At 40.6% G+C, this 14568-nt stretch overlaps 3 protein-coding genes across 7 annotated transcripts; 2 read left to right on the forward strand and 1 right to left on the reverse strand.

Annotated features, from left to right (window-relative positions):
- Positions 1-100: 100 nt before the first annotated feature.
- Positions 101-4068, forward strand: c19h6orf62 (chromosome 19 C6orf62 homolog). Its single transcript, XM_020655346.3, has 5 exons — positions 101-1632; positions 1774-1950; positions 2052-2177; positions 2601-2735; positions 2841-4068. The coding sequence occupies exons 1-5, from the start codon at positions 1504-1506 to the stop codon at positions 2964-2966; spliced, it is 693 nt and encodes a 230-aa protein (XP_020511002.1). The 5' UTR covers positions 101-1503; the 3' UTR covers positions 2967-4068.
- Positions 3262-6509, reverse strand: acot13 (acyl-CoA thioesterase 13). The gene is made up of 3 exons (XM_020655342.3): positions 6372-6509; positions 6059-6243; positions 3262-4673 (listed from the first exon to the last, which is right to left on the reverse strand). The coding sequence occupies exons 1-3, from the start codon at positions 6453-6455 to the stop codon at positions 4514-4516; spliced, it is 429 nt and encodes a 142-aa protein (XP_020510998.1). The 5' UTR covers positions 6456-6509; the 3' UTR covers positions 3262-4513.
- Positions 6054-9459, forward strand: tdp2b (tyrosyl-DNA phosphodiesterase 2b). 5 transcript variants are annotated; one of them, XM_065948249.1, is made up of 7 exons: positions 6054-6174; positions 7514-7635; positions 7739-7888; positions 8041-8132; positions 8443-8561; positions 8667-8837; positions 8931-9459. In XM_065948249.1, the coding sequence occupies exons 2-7, from the start codon at positions 7544-7546 to the stop codon at positions 9210-9212; spliced, it is 906 nt and encodes a 301-aa protein (XP_065804321.1). In that variant the 5' UTR covers positions 6054-6174; positions 7514-7543; the 3' UTR covers positions 9213-9459. The 5 variants fall into 5 exon arrangements, with proteins under 5 accessions (XP_065804321.1, XP_029137340.1, XP_020510993.1 ...); XM_029281507.2 differs by lacking the exon at positions 6054-6174 and adding an exon at positions 6421-6553; XM_020655337.3 differs by lacking the exon at positions 6054-6174 and adding an exon at positions 6663-6972.
- The last annotated feature ends 5109 nt before the right edge of the window (positions 9460-14568 follow it).

A 14568-nucleotide genomic window follows, 5' to 3' on the forward strand; every position in this document is an offset into this window, starting at 1 on the left:
CATCTGTCTGAGCCATAGACTGAGCAAGGTTGTTTTTTTCGTGATGTTGTTTTGCTCCTCGTGCGGTCACATGTCCACACACGTCACATCTTTGTAGTTGACGGCGCAGCCATTTTGAGGAAGGCTGTGGTTCGACGAGCCTGCTGTGTGTGTGTGTGTGTGTGTGTGTGTACCATTATTAGCTGCCCCGAAAAAACACACAAAGAAACCAGACGGGAAAAACGTTGGACGACACGCCGTTAAATATGGGCCCACCGGGAGACAGAACACGCCACATGTCGACTGAAAGAACGGAGGACTTCAGCTGGATTGTCGATTTATCTTGACATGGCATGCAGCAGGGCGAGTCGGAGGTTGTGACGACTGAAGAAAAGAAGAGAAAGAAAACAAACACCTCGAAACTTAAGGCGTGGAAAGGGGGAGATCCTGCTCAGCTAACGTTTATTTCGTCATTGTTGGCTATCGATCCCCCTTGCTGATTTTTTTGTCGATGTCGTTGTCGAGCTAAAATGCTGAGCATAGGCAAAAACAGCTAGTTAGTCCCCCCCCCAAGAACATGTAAACGCGTGGAAAGATGACTGTACGCTAGCTAGCCAACCACACATAGGCCTAAATTAAGCCAATCAGTCAGAAGATAAGATGTAGCTACCCCGCTGGTTCACTACTAGTTAGTGTTGGAAGTGAATGCCTTAGATTAGCTTGCTAGCTCACCTTAGCTAGTGTGCTAAAAATACGCCACGCCCACATCATGACGACCAGCAGTGGCTGCAGCGCCGCAGGCCGTGGGGCCAAGTGAGTGGCAGTAAACAGTTGAGGAAAATGTCAAGGTACTTTCACAGTGGTCCTCGATGTGCCAATATCTCCTGGCATCTGTATTTACCTGCCATGTCTGTCTGTATCCCCAACCTGTCTGTAACACGCACATAACGCAGTCTACAGAGAGACAAAAACACAAATAACAAGCCATGGATGAGGGGACTTTGAATCGACCCAAACAATAGAATATTTTGTCTGCTTGCTAGTCTCTGTACTTCTCAATTTCACGAGCAGAAAAAAAATGGGTTTTCACAATAACAGCCGTTTTTGTTAAGTTACATTCACAAAAAAGTCAACTTTTAGTTGCTCTTTCATTTATGTCTTGTAATCCCTTGTCGATGGCAGGTTGAAAAAAAAGCTCAATTGGCTTAAGTCATGTCTTAAAAACATGGATTTCTGATCAAGTTGTAAGGAGATGTAGTCTTAGTCTGTTAATCATTCCCCTCTTCAACACTGCCCTGCTACAAAAAAAAAAGAAAATGACTTAGTTTGTCCTCTGATTTGTTGACCTTTTCAGTTGGTAGTTAGTGGGTAATTCACAGATCTAGCCTAGAGTTGTTTGATGCGTTGTTTCCGCGAGGGGTAGCTAAGCATCATCCTTTATCCAACGTATAAACACAAAAAGTAGAGAGTGTAGCCAAAACTATTTTTGCACGAGAAGGAAGACACTACCATCAAAATCTAACCATGGGGGACCCAACTTCACGAAGAAATCAGACAAGAAATCGACTTCGAGCTCAACTTCGGAAGAAAAGGGAGTCTTTGGCTGATCAGTTTGACTTCAAGATTTATATAGCCTTCGTTTTCAAAGAAAAGGTTTGTCAGTAAAGTGGAAGAGTTCATGACACCATCTCAAACCACACTTTCCTCTCAGACATTATTTCAAGTCTTCTAAATGTATTATGACCATATAAAAAATAAACTAATTGCTTGTTTGATCTGTATTTGTGCTTACAGAAGAAGAAGTCTGCACTTTTTGAGGTGTCAGAGGTGGTGCCAGTGATGACCAACAATTATGAAGAGAACATCCTACGAGGTGTGCGGGACTCCAGCTACTCACTCGAGAGCTCAATAGAACTCCTGCAAAAAGATGTTGTGCAACTACACGCCCCCCGATACCAGTCAATGCGAAGGGTAAGCCAGTGCAAGATCTCAGGATCGGATTGCTTTAATTTGAAAATGAGAGGACCATACCGGGGCTAAATTTGACGTTGTGCATCCTATTCATATTTTAGGATGTGATAGGCTGCACACAGGAGATGGACTTCATCCTTTGGCCACGCAACGACATTGAGAAGATTGTGTGTCTGCTTTTCTCCAGATGGAAGGGGGCCGATGATGAACCCTTTAGGCCTGTTCAGGTTAGGATGTTGCACTTAGACCGATTTCACACATTTTAAGAGCCAGTTTACAGATCTTTAACTTTCTAAGATTAATCCATTGATTAAATTGATAAATAAATAAACATTAATTCTTAGAAAGTATCCACAGGGCTCTTTTGAGGTCTCGTTTGACAGACCCTAACCCTAAACCCAGAGGTTTTGAGTTTACAGTAATCTAATTCAAAGAAAATCAGCAAATCCCTTTTTTTTATCTTATGCACAATTTGATTGGTTTGATAAGCCTCCTGCAAAATGGAACACTACTGAGACCTTATTATCTCTCATACTCTTTGCCCTGCATGTCAAAATGATTGCCTACAGGTATCACAGAGTCCTTGCCTGTATGCACAAGCCTAGATCTAACTAGTGTCATTCTAAGTTCAAGTGTCTTGTGATTTACAGGCCAAGTTTGAATTTCATCATGGAGACTATGAGAAGCAGTGCTTGCATGCTTTGGGTCGTAAAGACAAGGCTGGAATGGTCATGAACAACCCAACTCAGTCTGTATTTCTCTTCATGGATAGACAGCACTTACAGGTGAGTCCAATACTCTACAATGATGTTGAATCTGATATTACTGAAACCTCCAGATGTCTTATAACGCGCTTTACCTGAAATATTCTCCATGCGCTTCTCTCTCAGACTCCTAAAACCAAGGCCACAGTTTTCAAGTTGTGCAGCCTCTGCCTGTACTTGCCCCAGGACCAGCTGACCTGCTGGGGTGTGGGAGACATCGAGGATCACCTCCGCCCATACATGCCTGATTAGGGCTTCCTGCTCCACCCAGCAGCATAGGGAAAAGCCCTTCCCCCCCCTCCCTCCTGCCTAAGCCTTCAGAAGCAAATTGATGTACTCATCTTCACCCGTTTCCTTTTAAAAGATTTGAACTTGTGCTTGGATCTCTTCTCCTTTTTGTTACCTCCTAGTTCTCCCCACCCTGACCTGCAGCTGATTCAGTTCTCATCCTTGTTTTTTTTCCCCCCTCACGCTTCCAATGTCCTCCTTTTCTTCCTTACCATTTTTGGATCGGCCCCCCCCCCCCCCCCCTTTTTTTTTTTTTACCCCCCCCCCCCCTTTTTTTTTTTAACCCCCCCCTCCTCTTCATTCCCCTTCTACTCACTCATCCGTTTTTGTTTATTTGAACCTGCACGAACATTGATTTTGAGTGGTTGGTTGTTCTCTTGGAGCCGCACTGTCAACAGCACCGGTCATTGAAGGAACTCTTTATGTTGCATCAAAACAGGAACAAACGACACACAGGTCTTCACGGTGGTTCTCAGATGGACATGTTTTTATCCTTGTTGTCATAAGAGAGGATTGTTAAAGCTTGTTTGTAATGTCAGTGGAGTTTTTAGAACAACTTGACACAATCTTTTGACCAAGGACAGGTGTGAATAGGCATTTAAACACCTGTACAAGCAAAGAATACAAGATGAACAGTATTTGTCAAATCATATGGTGTAGGTATGGCTTCTTATAAACCGCCTTAGTTTTTTTTGCTGGACTTTAAAAAAAAAAATGTTTTTGGTGTCATTTGCTTTCCTCTGAAACATGCTAGGCAGTCCATTGCTAAAATCTTGAGTGACTAGAAAGGCATTGTGCATAAAGTTGAGACATGGCTAGGTGTTGGAGGTCATGGTCACTGGTCAAGCCGCTCATGCACCGTTCAGTTAAGCTACTGAAATCTGATGTTTTTATGTTTTGTTTGATTTGGGATGTGGGTTGGCGAGACGCTGAAAGGGTGACATACTTAATGTTTAACAGACCTAACCAAAGTTGCTGTAAGCTAACTGATTTTTGTTTAATTTGACCTACTAAAAAAAATGAAGATTAAGTTGCAGCCATGCTCATGAATAAAAATTGGATTTTGCTGGCTTTTTTGTTTTGTTGTCAAAAATGAGGTACTTATGATTTTGCTCCTCGTTGATTCAGTGTGTTCAGTTGAAAGGGTTTAAGGCGTGTAACTTCTGGGTTTTTTTTCTGTTGATTCTGAAATCAATACTGCTGAGCATATCCCAATACAGTGCAAATTCTGAAAGCATTACTCTTGTCCATTTATTTTTATTACATGTGCGTGAAACAGAACCACTGTTATGGTCATGAGGTCAGGAGTGACTTACAATACTGCTGTTAGTTTCTCTTTAACTTGACAAATATGTAACCGTGGCAACATGAACTAAACAACCAAAGAGAGGCTTGTAGCACTGATGACAGATTTGATCAGAAGCAGGAGTTTTTCTATTTACAGGCAGAGGTAATTCCTTTGTTATTACAGTACACATTCATGATGTGATTCACAGAAAGGCACAGACGGTTTAGCTGCTGCCGAGGTGTTTGGTGTGTCTTCCTTGTGCTATGATCTTTCCAGTGGCCTTGTTGGTGAGGTCTACAGACGCAAACGCCAGTGTCCGTCCTTGCTTCAGAACCTGAGCAGTGATCAGTACGTCCTCTCCAATCTTGGCAGCGCTCATATACCTGTAAGACATTGACAGTTGTTTCCAGTCATATGATGTTTCTGAAGTTAATGTTCAAGCCGACCTGATTAACACTGAAGGTCAAGGACAGTGACAGACATCTCATCAGTGAGAATAAAAAAGCAATACAGAAAAGTGAATTTTAATGATTTTAACACAAGCGGACACCAAATATATTCTAAGGATTGCTTAGCATGAATGACTATATTCAACATTTTATTGCTAAGCCTGAAATCATCTCTAAGTAATTTTAAGGAAAGCTGACATCTTTTCCACAGAGTTTTTGTATGGGGTCTTTCTAGGTTTAAGGTTAGATTTACATTTTACAACAAAACATCCTCTTGATGCGAGTCAGTATTTTCTCATGACCACTTTAAGCGTAACAAAAGTTATATACATGTAAAGTTTGACAGGTTAAATAAAGGATACATTAAAACATTTTTAAAAATTTAATTGAAAAGGTTTTAGAGTTTGATCAACTAATTCGGTTGCTTTAGTTTCAGTCAATCCACTGAATCTATTAACTGTAAACAGTATGTCATCACTCTGATGAATTAAAACACACTACAATATGAGGGACAAAAATTGCAGTGTTTCCCCTACCATTATATTAGGGGGGCGGCCCGGCCCCCCCTGAAGGTCAAGTACATTTAAAAAAAAAAAAGATTTAAAGATTTATTTTTGGGCTTTTTGTGCCTTTATTGCAGATATAAGATAGTGGATAGAGTTGGAAATCAGAGAAAGATTCCTTCAAGTGTTTGTGTCGTCATGTCGCCATGTCGGCATTCATATAAAAATAATATATAAATAAATATATTCATATATTTATTCATGTATTTCTGTGTCCATGTTGTACAAGGAAAAGTAAATATGTAAATTAAGTGGGCCGCTCTAACATTACTGAAGTAGGATTGGTCAAGTTTGAAAAACAGACAGAAGCAAATTTATATATACTTTTCCTCTTACGACCTGGACACAGAAATAAATAGATGTGTAAATGTAAAAATACAGAAATAAATTAATAACTCAATTAATGTGGAAATGTATGCATTGATACATATATAACTGTAGAAATACGCTAATAAATGAATAAATACATGTAAAAATATATAAATAGCCTTTTTCATTAACGAAGTGTATTTATTATTTATTCATTGATGTATTGTTTTCAGCATTTATATATTTATTTATATATTTAGTGATGCATTTATTTAATTATTTATTTATACATTATTGTATGCATTTCTCCCAACATTTATTTATTTATACTTTAGTCCTTTTTTGGCGTTTGATGTAAATTGAACTGGCACACAAAAACATGCATATTCAGAAACAGACAGACACACACAGAAATCGTATTGATATCCTCACAGTTCACAGACTCACGTTATGTTCATATCCACGCTGACTCCGGGTGCAGCTCTCTCCGTGTTCAGGATCGCCACCGTGGAGATGACGTCAACCAGGGTGGCTGTCAACCCGCCGTGCAGGGTCCCTCCACGGTTAGTGTGTTCCTCCTCTACCCGCATTTCACACACCAGCTTACCTGGGCTTGCAGACAAAATGTTCACCTGTAAAAAGAAACGAGTAGATATTTGCGAGATTACAAAATATAGGCTACTGTTGCTTTAAAAAAAAGCGCTATCTGAGCTAAGATATGTTTCATACTAAATAAATCTTAAACGAAGAGTATCTTTACCTTGCTAAGTACTCTGTCAAAGCCCGGAGTGTCCAACATTGCTTTCACCAATTGCTTCAACGAATTTAAAGGCATTGAAGCCATATTTAACGCAAATGAATGTGATCAATGTCAAACAAACTTGTGTTTACTTCAAACCGGAAGCTGTTGCGTTCATATATCCGTCCGGAGGAAACTCAAAGGTAATGTGCTAGCTTTAATTTTGCTTCTGAAAAGTTTGTAGAACCAAGAGTAGCATGCTTCTCAGTTAAAAAATGTAAAGTATAACCATTAGATATTAACCGTGTGATTTAAATTCATTTTTTAATCATGTAAAGTACTTTGTTGGAATTCGCGAGTTCACACGGAAGCTTTTTGGCGCTACACCGGAGACAACTTGTCGAGGAAAACAAATAATTTCTACTTTTCCATCTACTTTTTTTGTTCAATGAGTATAAATAGTGGCTAGAATAAGATGGCCTCTACGTCCGACCCCGACAGACCGACAGTTTCTAATGTGGAAGAAAACAGAGCTCGTCTCTGCGATGAGTTTGCTGCAATATCAGGAACCGACAGCGCTGTTGCTCAGTGCTACCTGGCTGAGAATGATTGGCAGATGGAGGTACAGTGGATAGACACTCACAACTCTCAGCTGTGCAGCACCTAGCTAGCTTATTGTTTGTGCAGGTACAGGATTCCTGATTGCAGATGTGCGTTTAAACTGGTAACTTCTTCAGCTTATTTCACTGGGTCTGCTTCTGATGCTATAAGTCAAAGTCAACTTTATTGTCAATTTCAAAATATGCCAGACATACAGTGGAATCGAAATTGCGTTTGTCTCCATCCCACGGTGCAATACAACCAAAATAAGGTAAAATAAGGTTAAATAGATAACATAAGATAAAATTAAATCAGGTAAAATAGATAAAATAAGATAAATAATATTTACAGTAATAAATTCTAAATAGTGCAAAAGGTACAAAACAAAATGGTAAATAAAATAAAATTTAAAGAAAAAGTAAACTTGAAATGTGCAGTAAACTGAGTGTACTCAGTAAAGTGCTCATACTTGTTTCCAAATCTTTTGTGGATGACATGACAAACTCCAGGCAGTTGGCCCAGAGACTATTGCACCTAAACCTGTGTAAATATTTGATTTTCAGAGCGCTCTGAACTCATTCTTCGAGGCTGACATGGAAAAAGTATTTGAAGAAGATTTCCCAGAGAGCGAGTCAAGTCCCAAGAAAAAGAAGCAGAAGGCTGAGGCAAAACCTCCAGCAGAATGGTAGGGCTACTTCTCTTCCCTGTTTTGTCTCACATTAACTTTAAGTTGTTTGATGAGCTTTAAAAACTCTTCACCAAGTGAACAATCTCTTACAAACTTCCAGTGTAGATTTAACTGGAGACAGTCCAGCCTCTGCACGTAAACCCTCAGAAGAAGATGAAAACAAGCTGTCTCTGATCTCCTGGAACGTGGATGGACTCGATACAGACAACCTTGCAGAGCGTGCCAGAGGCCTTTGCTCCTTCTTAGTCTTGTAAGTTAGTATTTATACACTCCTAATATTTCCTGCATCACTTGATGTTTTATTGTGGGGCATCCATGTCATTTTCTTAATTTGGAATTGTTGATATACGTTTACAGCTGCTGGCCAATATTATTTAAAAAGTCAACCTTCCCTTCTTGCAGATATACTCCTGATGTGGTGTTCCTTCAGGAGCTCATTCCTCCTTACATCCAGTATTTGAGGAAACGGGCAGTCAGCTACCTAATCATTGAAGGTACGGTATGTTCAATACTGTTGTTGAAAGTTGGAAAAGCACACGTGTAAATGGTTAAGTCTATGATAAAAGCTGCTTCAGTATCAGGGCACGGTTCATACTGGCTCACTGTGACACTATCAAGGCTTGAAAAAGAATAGAACACAGCTGTTGTTAATGATATGGAAACACTTTTGCTTTACCTGCTTATAGTAATATGGTGTCTGCAGTTTGTTTTTGTCAAATTCAAAAAAAGGTCCCACAGCTTTATTATAGGATATACTGTGTCCAGTGGTTTAAACTGTCCCTCTTCTTCACATGTGCTGACCAGCTGGTGAAGAAGGTTACTTCACTGGGATGATGCTAAAGAAGTCACGAGTCAAATTAATCGAGAGCGAGATAGTATCTTACCCGACCACTCAGATGATGAGGAATCTGCTTGTAGCTCAGGTTTGTGCTCAGAAAAAAAACTCTCCAAATACTCCGTGTTGTGTGCTTGAGTTCTTGTTATTGTAGTTTTTTTAAAACCATTTGCTTTTTGATTCTTGAATTCAGGTAACTTTCAAAGGCCAGACGCTGTGCCTGATGACATCACATTTTGAGAGCTGTAAAGGCCACGCGCAGGAGCGGATGAAACAGATGCGAGTTGTCATGCAGAGGATGAGAGAGGCGCCTGACGACATCACAGTCCTGTTTGGAGGGGACACCAACCTGAGGGACACTGAGGTCATTCATTTGTCTTTGCTTATTGTGTGACAAAACAATCCGTTATAACGCCTGCAACCAAACTGCATATCCACACTTCCCTCTGCGTTTCAGGTAGCGAAGGTCGGTCTGCCCTCGATGGTCTGCGACGTGTGGGAGCGTCTGGGAAAGCAGGAGCACTGCCGCTACACGTGGGACACCAAAGCCAACAGCAACAAGACTGTTCCTTATATAAGTCGCTGTCGCTTCGATCGAGTCTACTTCCGTCCTGCTAGCAAGGACGGGGTCCCTCGCCTGGCCCCTGACCACATGGCCCTGGTAGGACTGGACAAGCTGGACTGTGGACGCTACACCAGCGATCACTGGGGAATCTACTGTAGCTTCTCGACAGAATAAAAGTACACAAAACAACATAACAACAACAACCAGGGAAATCAGCTGGTCTTGTTTGTTTAGATCTCTACAGTGCTGGATTCAGACCAAAATGATACTCTCTCTGTGAAAGAAGAGAGACATCATTTGAGGTTGGTAACCTTTAGATTTTATTTTGTGATTCGATTTTATTTTCTAATGTGCCTCTTTGAGTCTTGGCTCAACTATTGTTCCTGTACTAAATAAAGCCAATAAATGTTCAAATACCAAAGTTTGTTGTTTTGTGGGGGGGAGAGAGAGAGAGATGGTTGGGTGGTTCAGTTGAGGCTGAAAGTTTATCCTTGGCCTTTTGAAACATTAGTTTATAGAGCAATCACACCACAAGGTTTCAGTTTGCACAACCTTTCTCTGCATGTAGAGTTGGTCATGGAGTTTTAGATGATATCATGTTTTTCTTGATTACTTCTGAAGTAGCAGGCAAAAAAATGTCATTAAAAAACATATTTCAATCTTGAAAGGAAATCAATCTGTCAACATAATATAGTCATTTTGAGATAAGCTGTATTTTAAATGAAGTCAGCTGAAAGAAAGATTGATACAAACATTTTAACTTAATGTCTAAATGGTCATTGGACATTCAGGATTCTGTTTCATGAATATCACAATAATGATATTGTCAAAGTATTAAGAACCCTTTTTTAAATTTTAGATTGATATTTACAATATTTTACACAAGTTGAGTGGGCTGCTCTCTGTGCATGTAGTATTGGCATTTGGCCACTAGAGGGCACTGCCGAGTTAAATTATATTTTTGAAACAACAGTGACCTCTGATGATAGACCAAGATTTATTATTTACAACCCGAAGATGTAAAACACTGAATGGTCACAACAAATTTAAATTAATATCAGACACCTTATCGCTGTAATTTCAGATTTAAATCTTAAATGTATCCCTACAGAACAACAGCAAATATTTTCTCCCGTCTTCATTGATAAACAGCTCTGTTGACCAGTTATGCATTTTTATATAAAGAAATTGGAAAAATGTTATACATTGAAATATATTGAACATGTTTAAATATGGTCAAACCCATACAGTCCACATGGGAAATGTGGTTTAGGAACATTGTACATGTGATCATATTTGTAGAAATGTGATCATGGATGGAAACATGGGAAATGCATTTTTGTTTTCTTAAAGGAGAGGTTAATATTTAAGAATATAGCAGATGTTACTGTTAATGGAAACCCTCTTACTGGTACAAGAAGTCCACAGACAGCCTGATAAAACCCATTATGGCAACATGTTATACAGTTAAGAGATATGTGTGAAAGAAAACAGATTATGTATGTTGCTTTGTGCCATTTCAAGCTCGTCTTTGAGCGACCATACACACTAAAAGGGTCAAAATAACAATTAAACCTTGATAGAATGCAGCCCTATTTGTATCATTAAAAAAACATCTATGGTTTTCCTGTTGTGTTATGTTAAATGTCTGTTGTTAAAAAAAAAAAGGCTTTATTGAATGATACAACAATTTAACAGCACCTCTCATCTTCATCCTCCATCATAAGAGTCTCAGTATAGGCCTTAGTTTTACTCCAAACCAGATGTGACCTCCTCTTCAGAGTCTCTGCCAAGATGCTGTCAACACGCCTCTCTCTCCTCTGTACGGCACCCTTCAAATCAAAGAGTGTGTTTTCATGTTCCACTGGAGAAGCGGACAGCTCAGTCTTTACAGCATGGAGTGAGGAAGGAGAGCTGACCTTAGGAGAGGACACAGATGTGACTCTTCCCTTGGAGCAGGCGTCATCACAACAGACCCCCACTCTCATCCCCCCCCCTTCTCTGATTCCCGATTAGCACAAGGACACATTAAGTCTGATGAGTCCACCTAAAGCCTAAAACATTACAAATAATATTTCCCTATTTGGTCATCTGGGTGAGATGATTAGTGTCATACAAGCTCGTAAAATTCAATTCATCAGCAATTCATCAGCACTAATCTTTGAGGTCCTTTTTTGTGTGCGTGATTATTTTTGGGGGAGGTTATGCCCTTACTGTAGAGGACAGTGGATAGAGTAGGAAACTGGGGGTGAGAGAGTGGGAAATGGCATGTGTCAAAGTGCCAAGGCTCGGAGTTGAACCTGGATCACCCACTCCAAGGACCTCTGAGCATGGGGGGGCGCGATAAAACAGCTGGGCTATGCAGCACCCGAAATCATTGAAGTTTTGATCATTTGACTGAAAAAGTAAAAGCTGAAACTCCCACAAAAATAAAGTGCATGTTGCCAGTTAGAATTTTCTCAAGTTGAGGATGATGTCACTTAAAACAAATGTATAGCTGCAGCCAGGGACATTTTAAGGCTTCAAAATTAATTCAAAACTGATCCAATTGTGTCAGTGAAATATTTTTAAACTGAATTAAATTATAGTAAAAGTGGTAGACAGTTTTTTGTTGACTGTCAAGATTATTGCATACAGAGTCCCTGAAGTCCAAAAAGGGATTAAAAAAAAAATGTAATAGGGAACAAAGGATATTATCCTGCACACCCAATATTATTGGAAACAAATATTTTCTCTTGTGCATAAATCAGATGAAAACTTGTGCACACAAGGTAATAATATTGTGTGCATCATTTAATAACATGTTAATAGTTATTATATTGTATGCACAAGGTAATAATTTGCTTCCACAACATAAAAACTTAGATAAATATTTCACTTTTTAGGACTTCAGGCATCCTGCAGTGATGTTATAAGATGATATTTTTAAAGAGATTTCAGGTCAGATTTGACGGACACATTAAAAATAAAGTGATATCAGCTTTGATCTTGCAGGTTATAAAGTCATCCAGAGGTGCTCTATGTTTTCTCTACATTCATACTGAGCAGTTTCTCACTACAGCATAGAGGAGGCGGAATAACAGCAGCACGGTCATTGATGATACAGATGGAGGCAACAGCTGTCTGGGCCAAGAAAGTGGTCATGTGATGCACCCGTCTGCCTTGAGCGGGATCCCTCTGCCAGAGGCCCATCAACGTTTTCCCTCCTCCTCCACAAATCCATAAGCATCCACATCACAAGTTCCCCCCTGTCTCAGGACCTTCGTGGACATTTTCCAAGATCATTCCACTCCCCCTTTTTACAATTCCACTCTGAGTTTTTCAAGCACCGACAGCCTCACAGATGTATTTTTGGATTTCCATCCAAAAGCGTATAGCCCTCAGTGAGAACTCGGGCTCTCATTTGAGACCCCGTCAAAGTGAATGTTCTTGGGTCGGCATGGACGTATCCATGTTGCTGGCGGGGGGAAGCTGTGGGAGGAGGTTTTTGTCCTTTGAGGCAGGGTTTGGATGATGATGATGGATCGGACACAGATCTAACCCCCAGCACCGGGAAAGATTGGCGGCTTGTGTGTGAAGAGCAGCATGTGAATGTGTGTACTGCAGCTCCTGCAAGAAGAGTCCGGTCTGATTCTCTCTGATTGATAGACTCTGGCTGGGTTTGTGTGTTTTTTTGTTGTTGCAGGCAGATGACTTTGGGCAGCTTTTTCTTCTACTTGTGTGTGTTTGTAAGTTCAAAACCTATCTGGACCATGTCTGTCAGACACCATCAACACAAATACGCCTCCCCCCCCCATGCAGACAGCTTTGCACAGGCAAGGCAAGGCAAGGGCAAGCATAAGTGGCGCTCCACTCTATATCACCACCGTCACATCCATCACGACTTCCCATCAAAATCGATGTGACAAACTGCCCTAGAAGCCAGCATTATTTCTGGACGTACAGTGCTGCTGCTGCTGCTGCTTCTGCTGCATATTTGAGGACTGACAGTTATTTAGAGGTTTGCAAGATAAGGGGAAACTGTCTGAGCGAGAACATTTTGTCTTCCATCACTCTCAAGGGGGATTGAGAATAAAGCGGGCCAGGTGCTGTTTTGAGATGAGTATTTTGATATAACAAATACATTTGTGAAAACGTATCTTCACAAGCCAGAGTTTCCCAACGATAGGCTACTAGTTACTTCAGGAAGCCTTTTCCATTGAAAGGGATTTAGAAAAAAGTTAAGGCAACAAGGAAAAGGGCTTTTCTCATAGTTACATAAGGTTCGCAGAGCTTTGAATTATTAAACAGAGGAGCAGAGGAGATGCAAGTTTCTACATAAAAGCAAAAGTTTTGATATTTTGGGAAACCCTCTAACGCGTGTGCTTTCTGTTGGCAGGTAGGATTATTCCAACTGGGATGAAGGTATTTTCTACTGCTTTCATCCTGAAGCAGCCAGTTAGCTTAGCTTAGCACCAGGCGTGGAATGGTGGGAAATGGCTAGAAGAAGTCTCAGAAAGGTGAATCACATCGACTGACTAAAATGTGTGTGTTGTACTATGTTAAAATATGAAAGCATAAATATGAATGGTAAATGGACTTGAGCTTATAGAGCGCTTTTCTAGTTTTCTGACTACTCAAAGTGCTTTTACACAGCAGGTCACACACTGATGGTAGTGATCACTATGTAGTATCATCCATCAGAAGCCACTAATCCCATTCATACACCACCACTGAAGCAGAGGGAGCAATTCAGGGTTAAGTGTCTTGCCCAAGGACATGTTGCCCAGCTGGGGATTGAACCCTTGACTCTCTGGTTGAGAGGCAACAACTTTACAAACTGAGCCACAGCTGCTGAATGTGGCTGATTTCTTGCTGCATAAGGCAGTAATCAATATTCAGTCAGGTATCTATCCAACCATCCAATGTGATTTAAATCTTTTTGCTAAGCTAAGCTAGCATACCATTCAGAATCCAATCCTGGACCTGCACCCTCTGCATGCAGGTTCACTGATGTCAGGAGGGCCAAATCAAACAGAAATCTGAATTTGTTTGTTCCATCAGCTGATTGTAGGTGTTGTTGTCTGTACACTGATTCTCTGGACTGTTGGTCTTTGTGTATCTTATCTCACCAACGTCCATCATGATGATATCCATGAGAATTATGTTTTATATGTGGCGATTCTAGAGTCTGGGGGGAGGGGGCCCTAGGCAAAAATCATTTGGGGGGGCCCTCAAACCGGCATTCATCACAATATTATTGCTCTTCCTATTTTTTTCCCTGTTTCTATTTCTATGGATCTGTCTTCAAAGGGGGAATGAGAGTGAGTGCTGTCACATGGGGCCCCCTTAGGGAGGTCTCCTACTGTCATTGCAAAATTTGCACATTTTGGGCCGCTGCTTTGGTTTAAGTTTGTGAGCCCTCAGGAGCCCCCCCAACTTGTCTGGCACCCCAAAGCAGTTGCCTGCCATGCCTGTTGACAAGCAGTGCCTCTGTATGTACGTATGAATGTCTTTGTATTGTTTTTATGTATTGTCTGTGTGGATCTCT

This window comes from Labrus bergylta, chromosome 19 (genome assembly GCF_963930695.1).
Source record: "Labrus bergylta chromosome 19, fLabBer1.1, whole genome shotgun sequence".
Taxonomy (NCBI): Eukaryota; Metazoa; Chordata; class Actinopteri; order Labriformes; family Labridae; genus Labrus; species Labrus bergylta.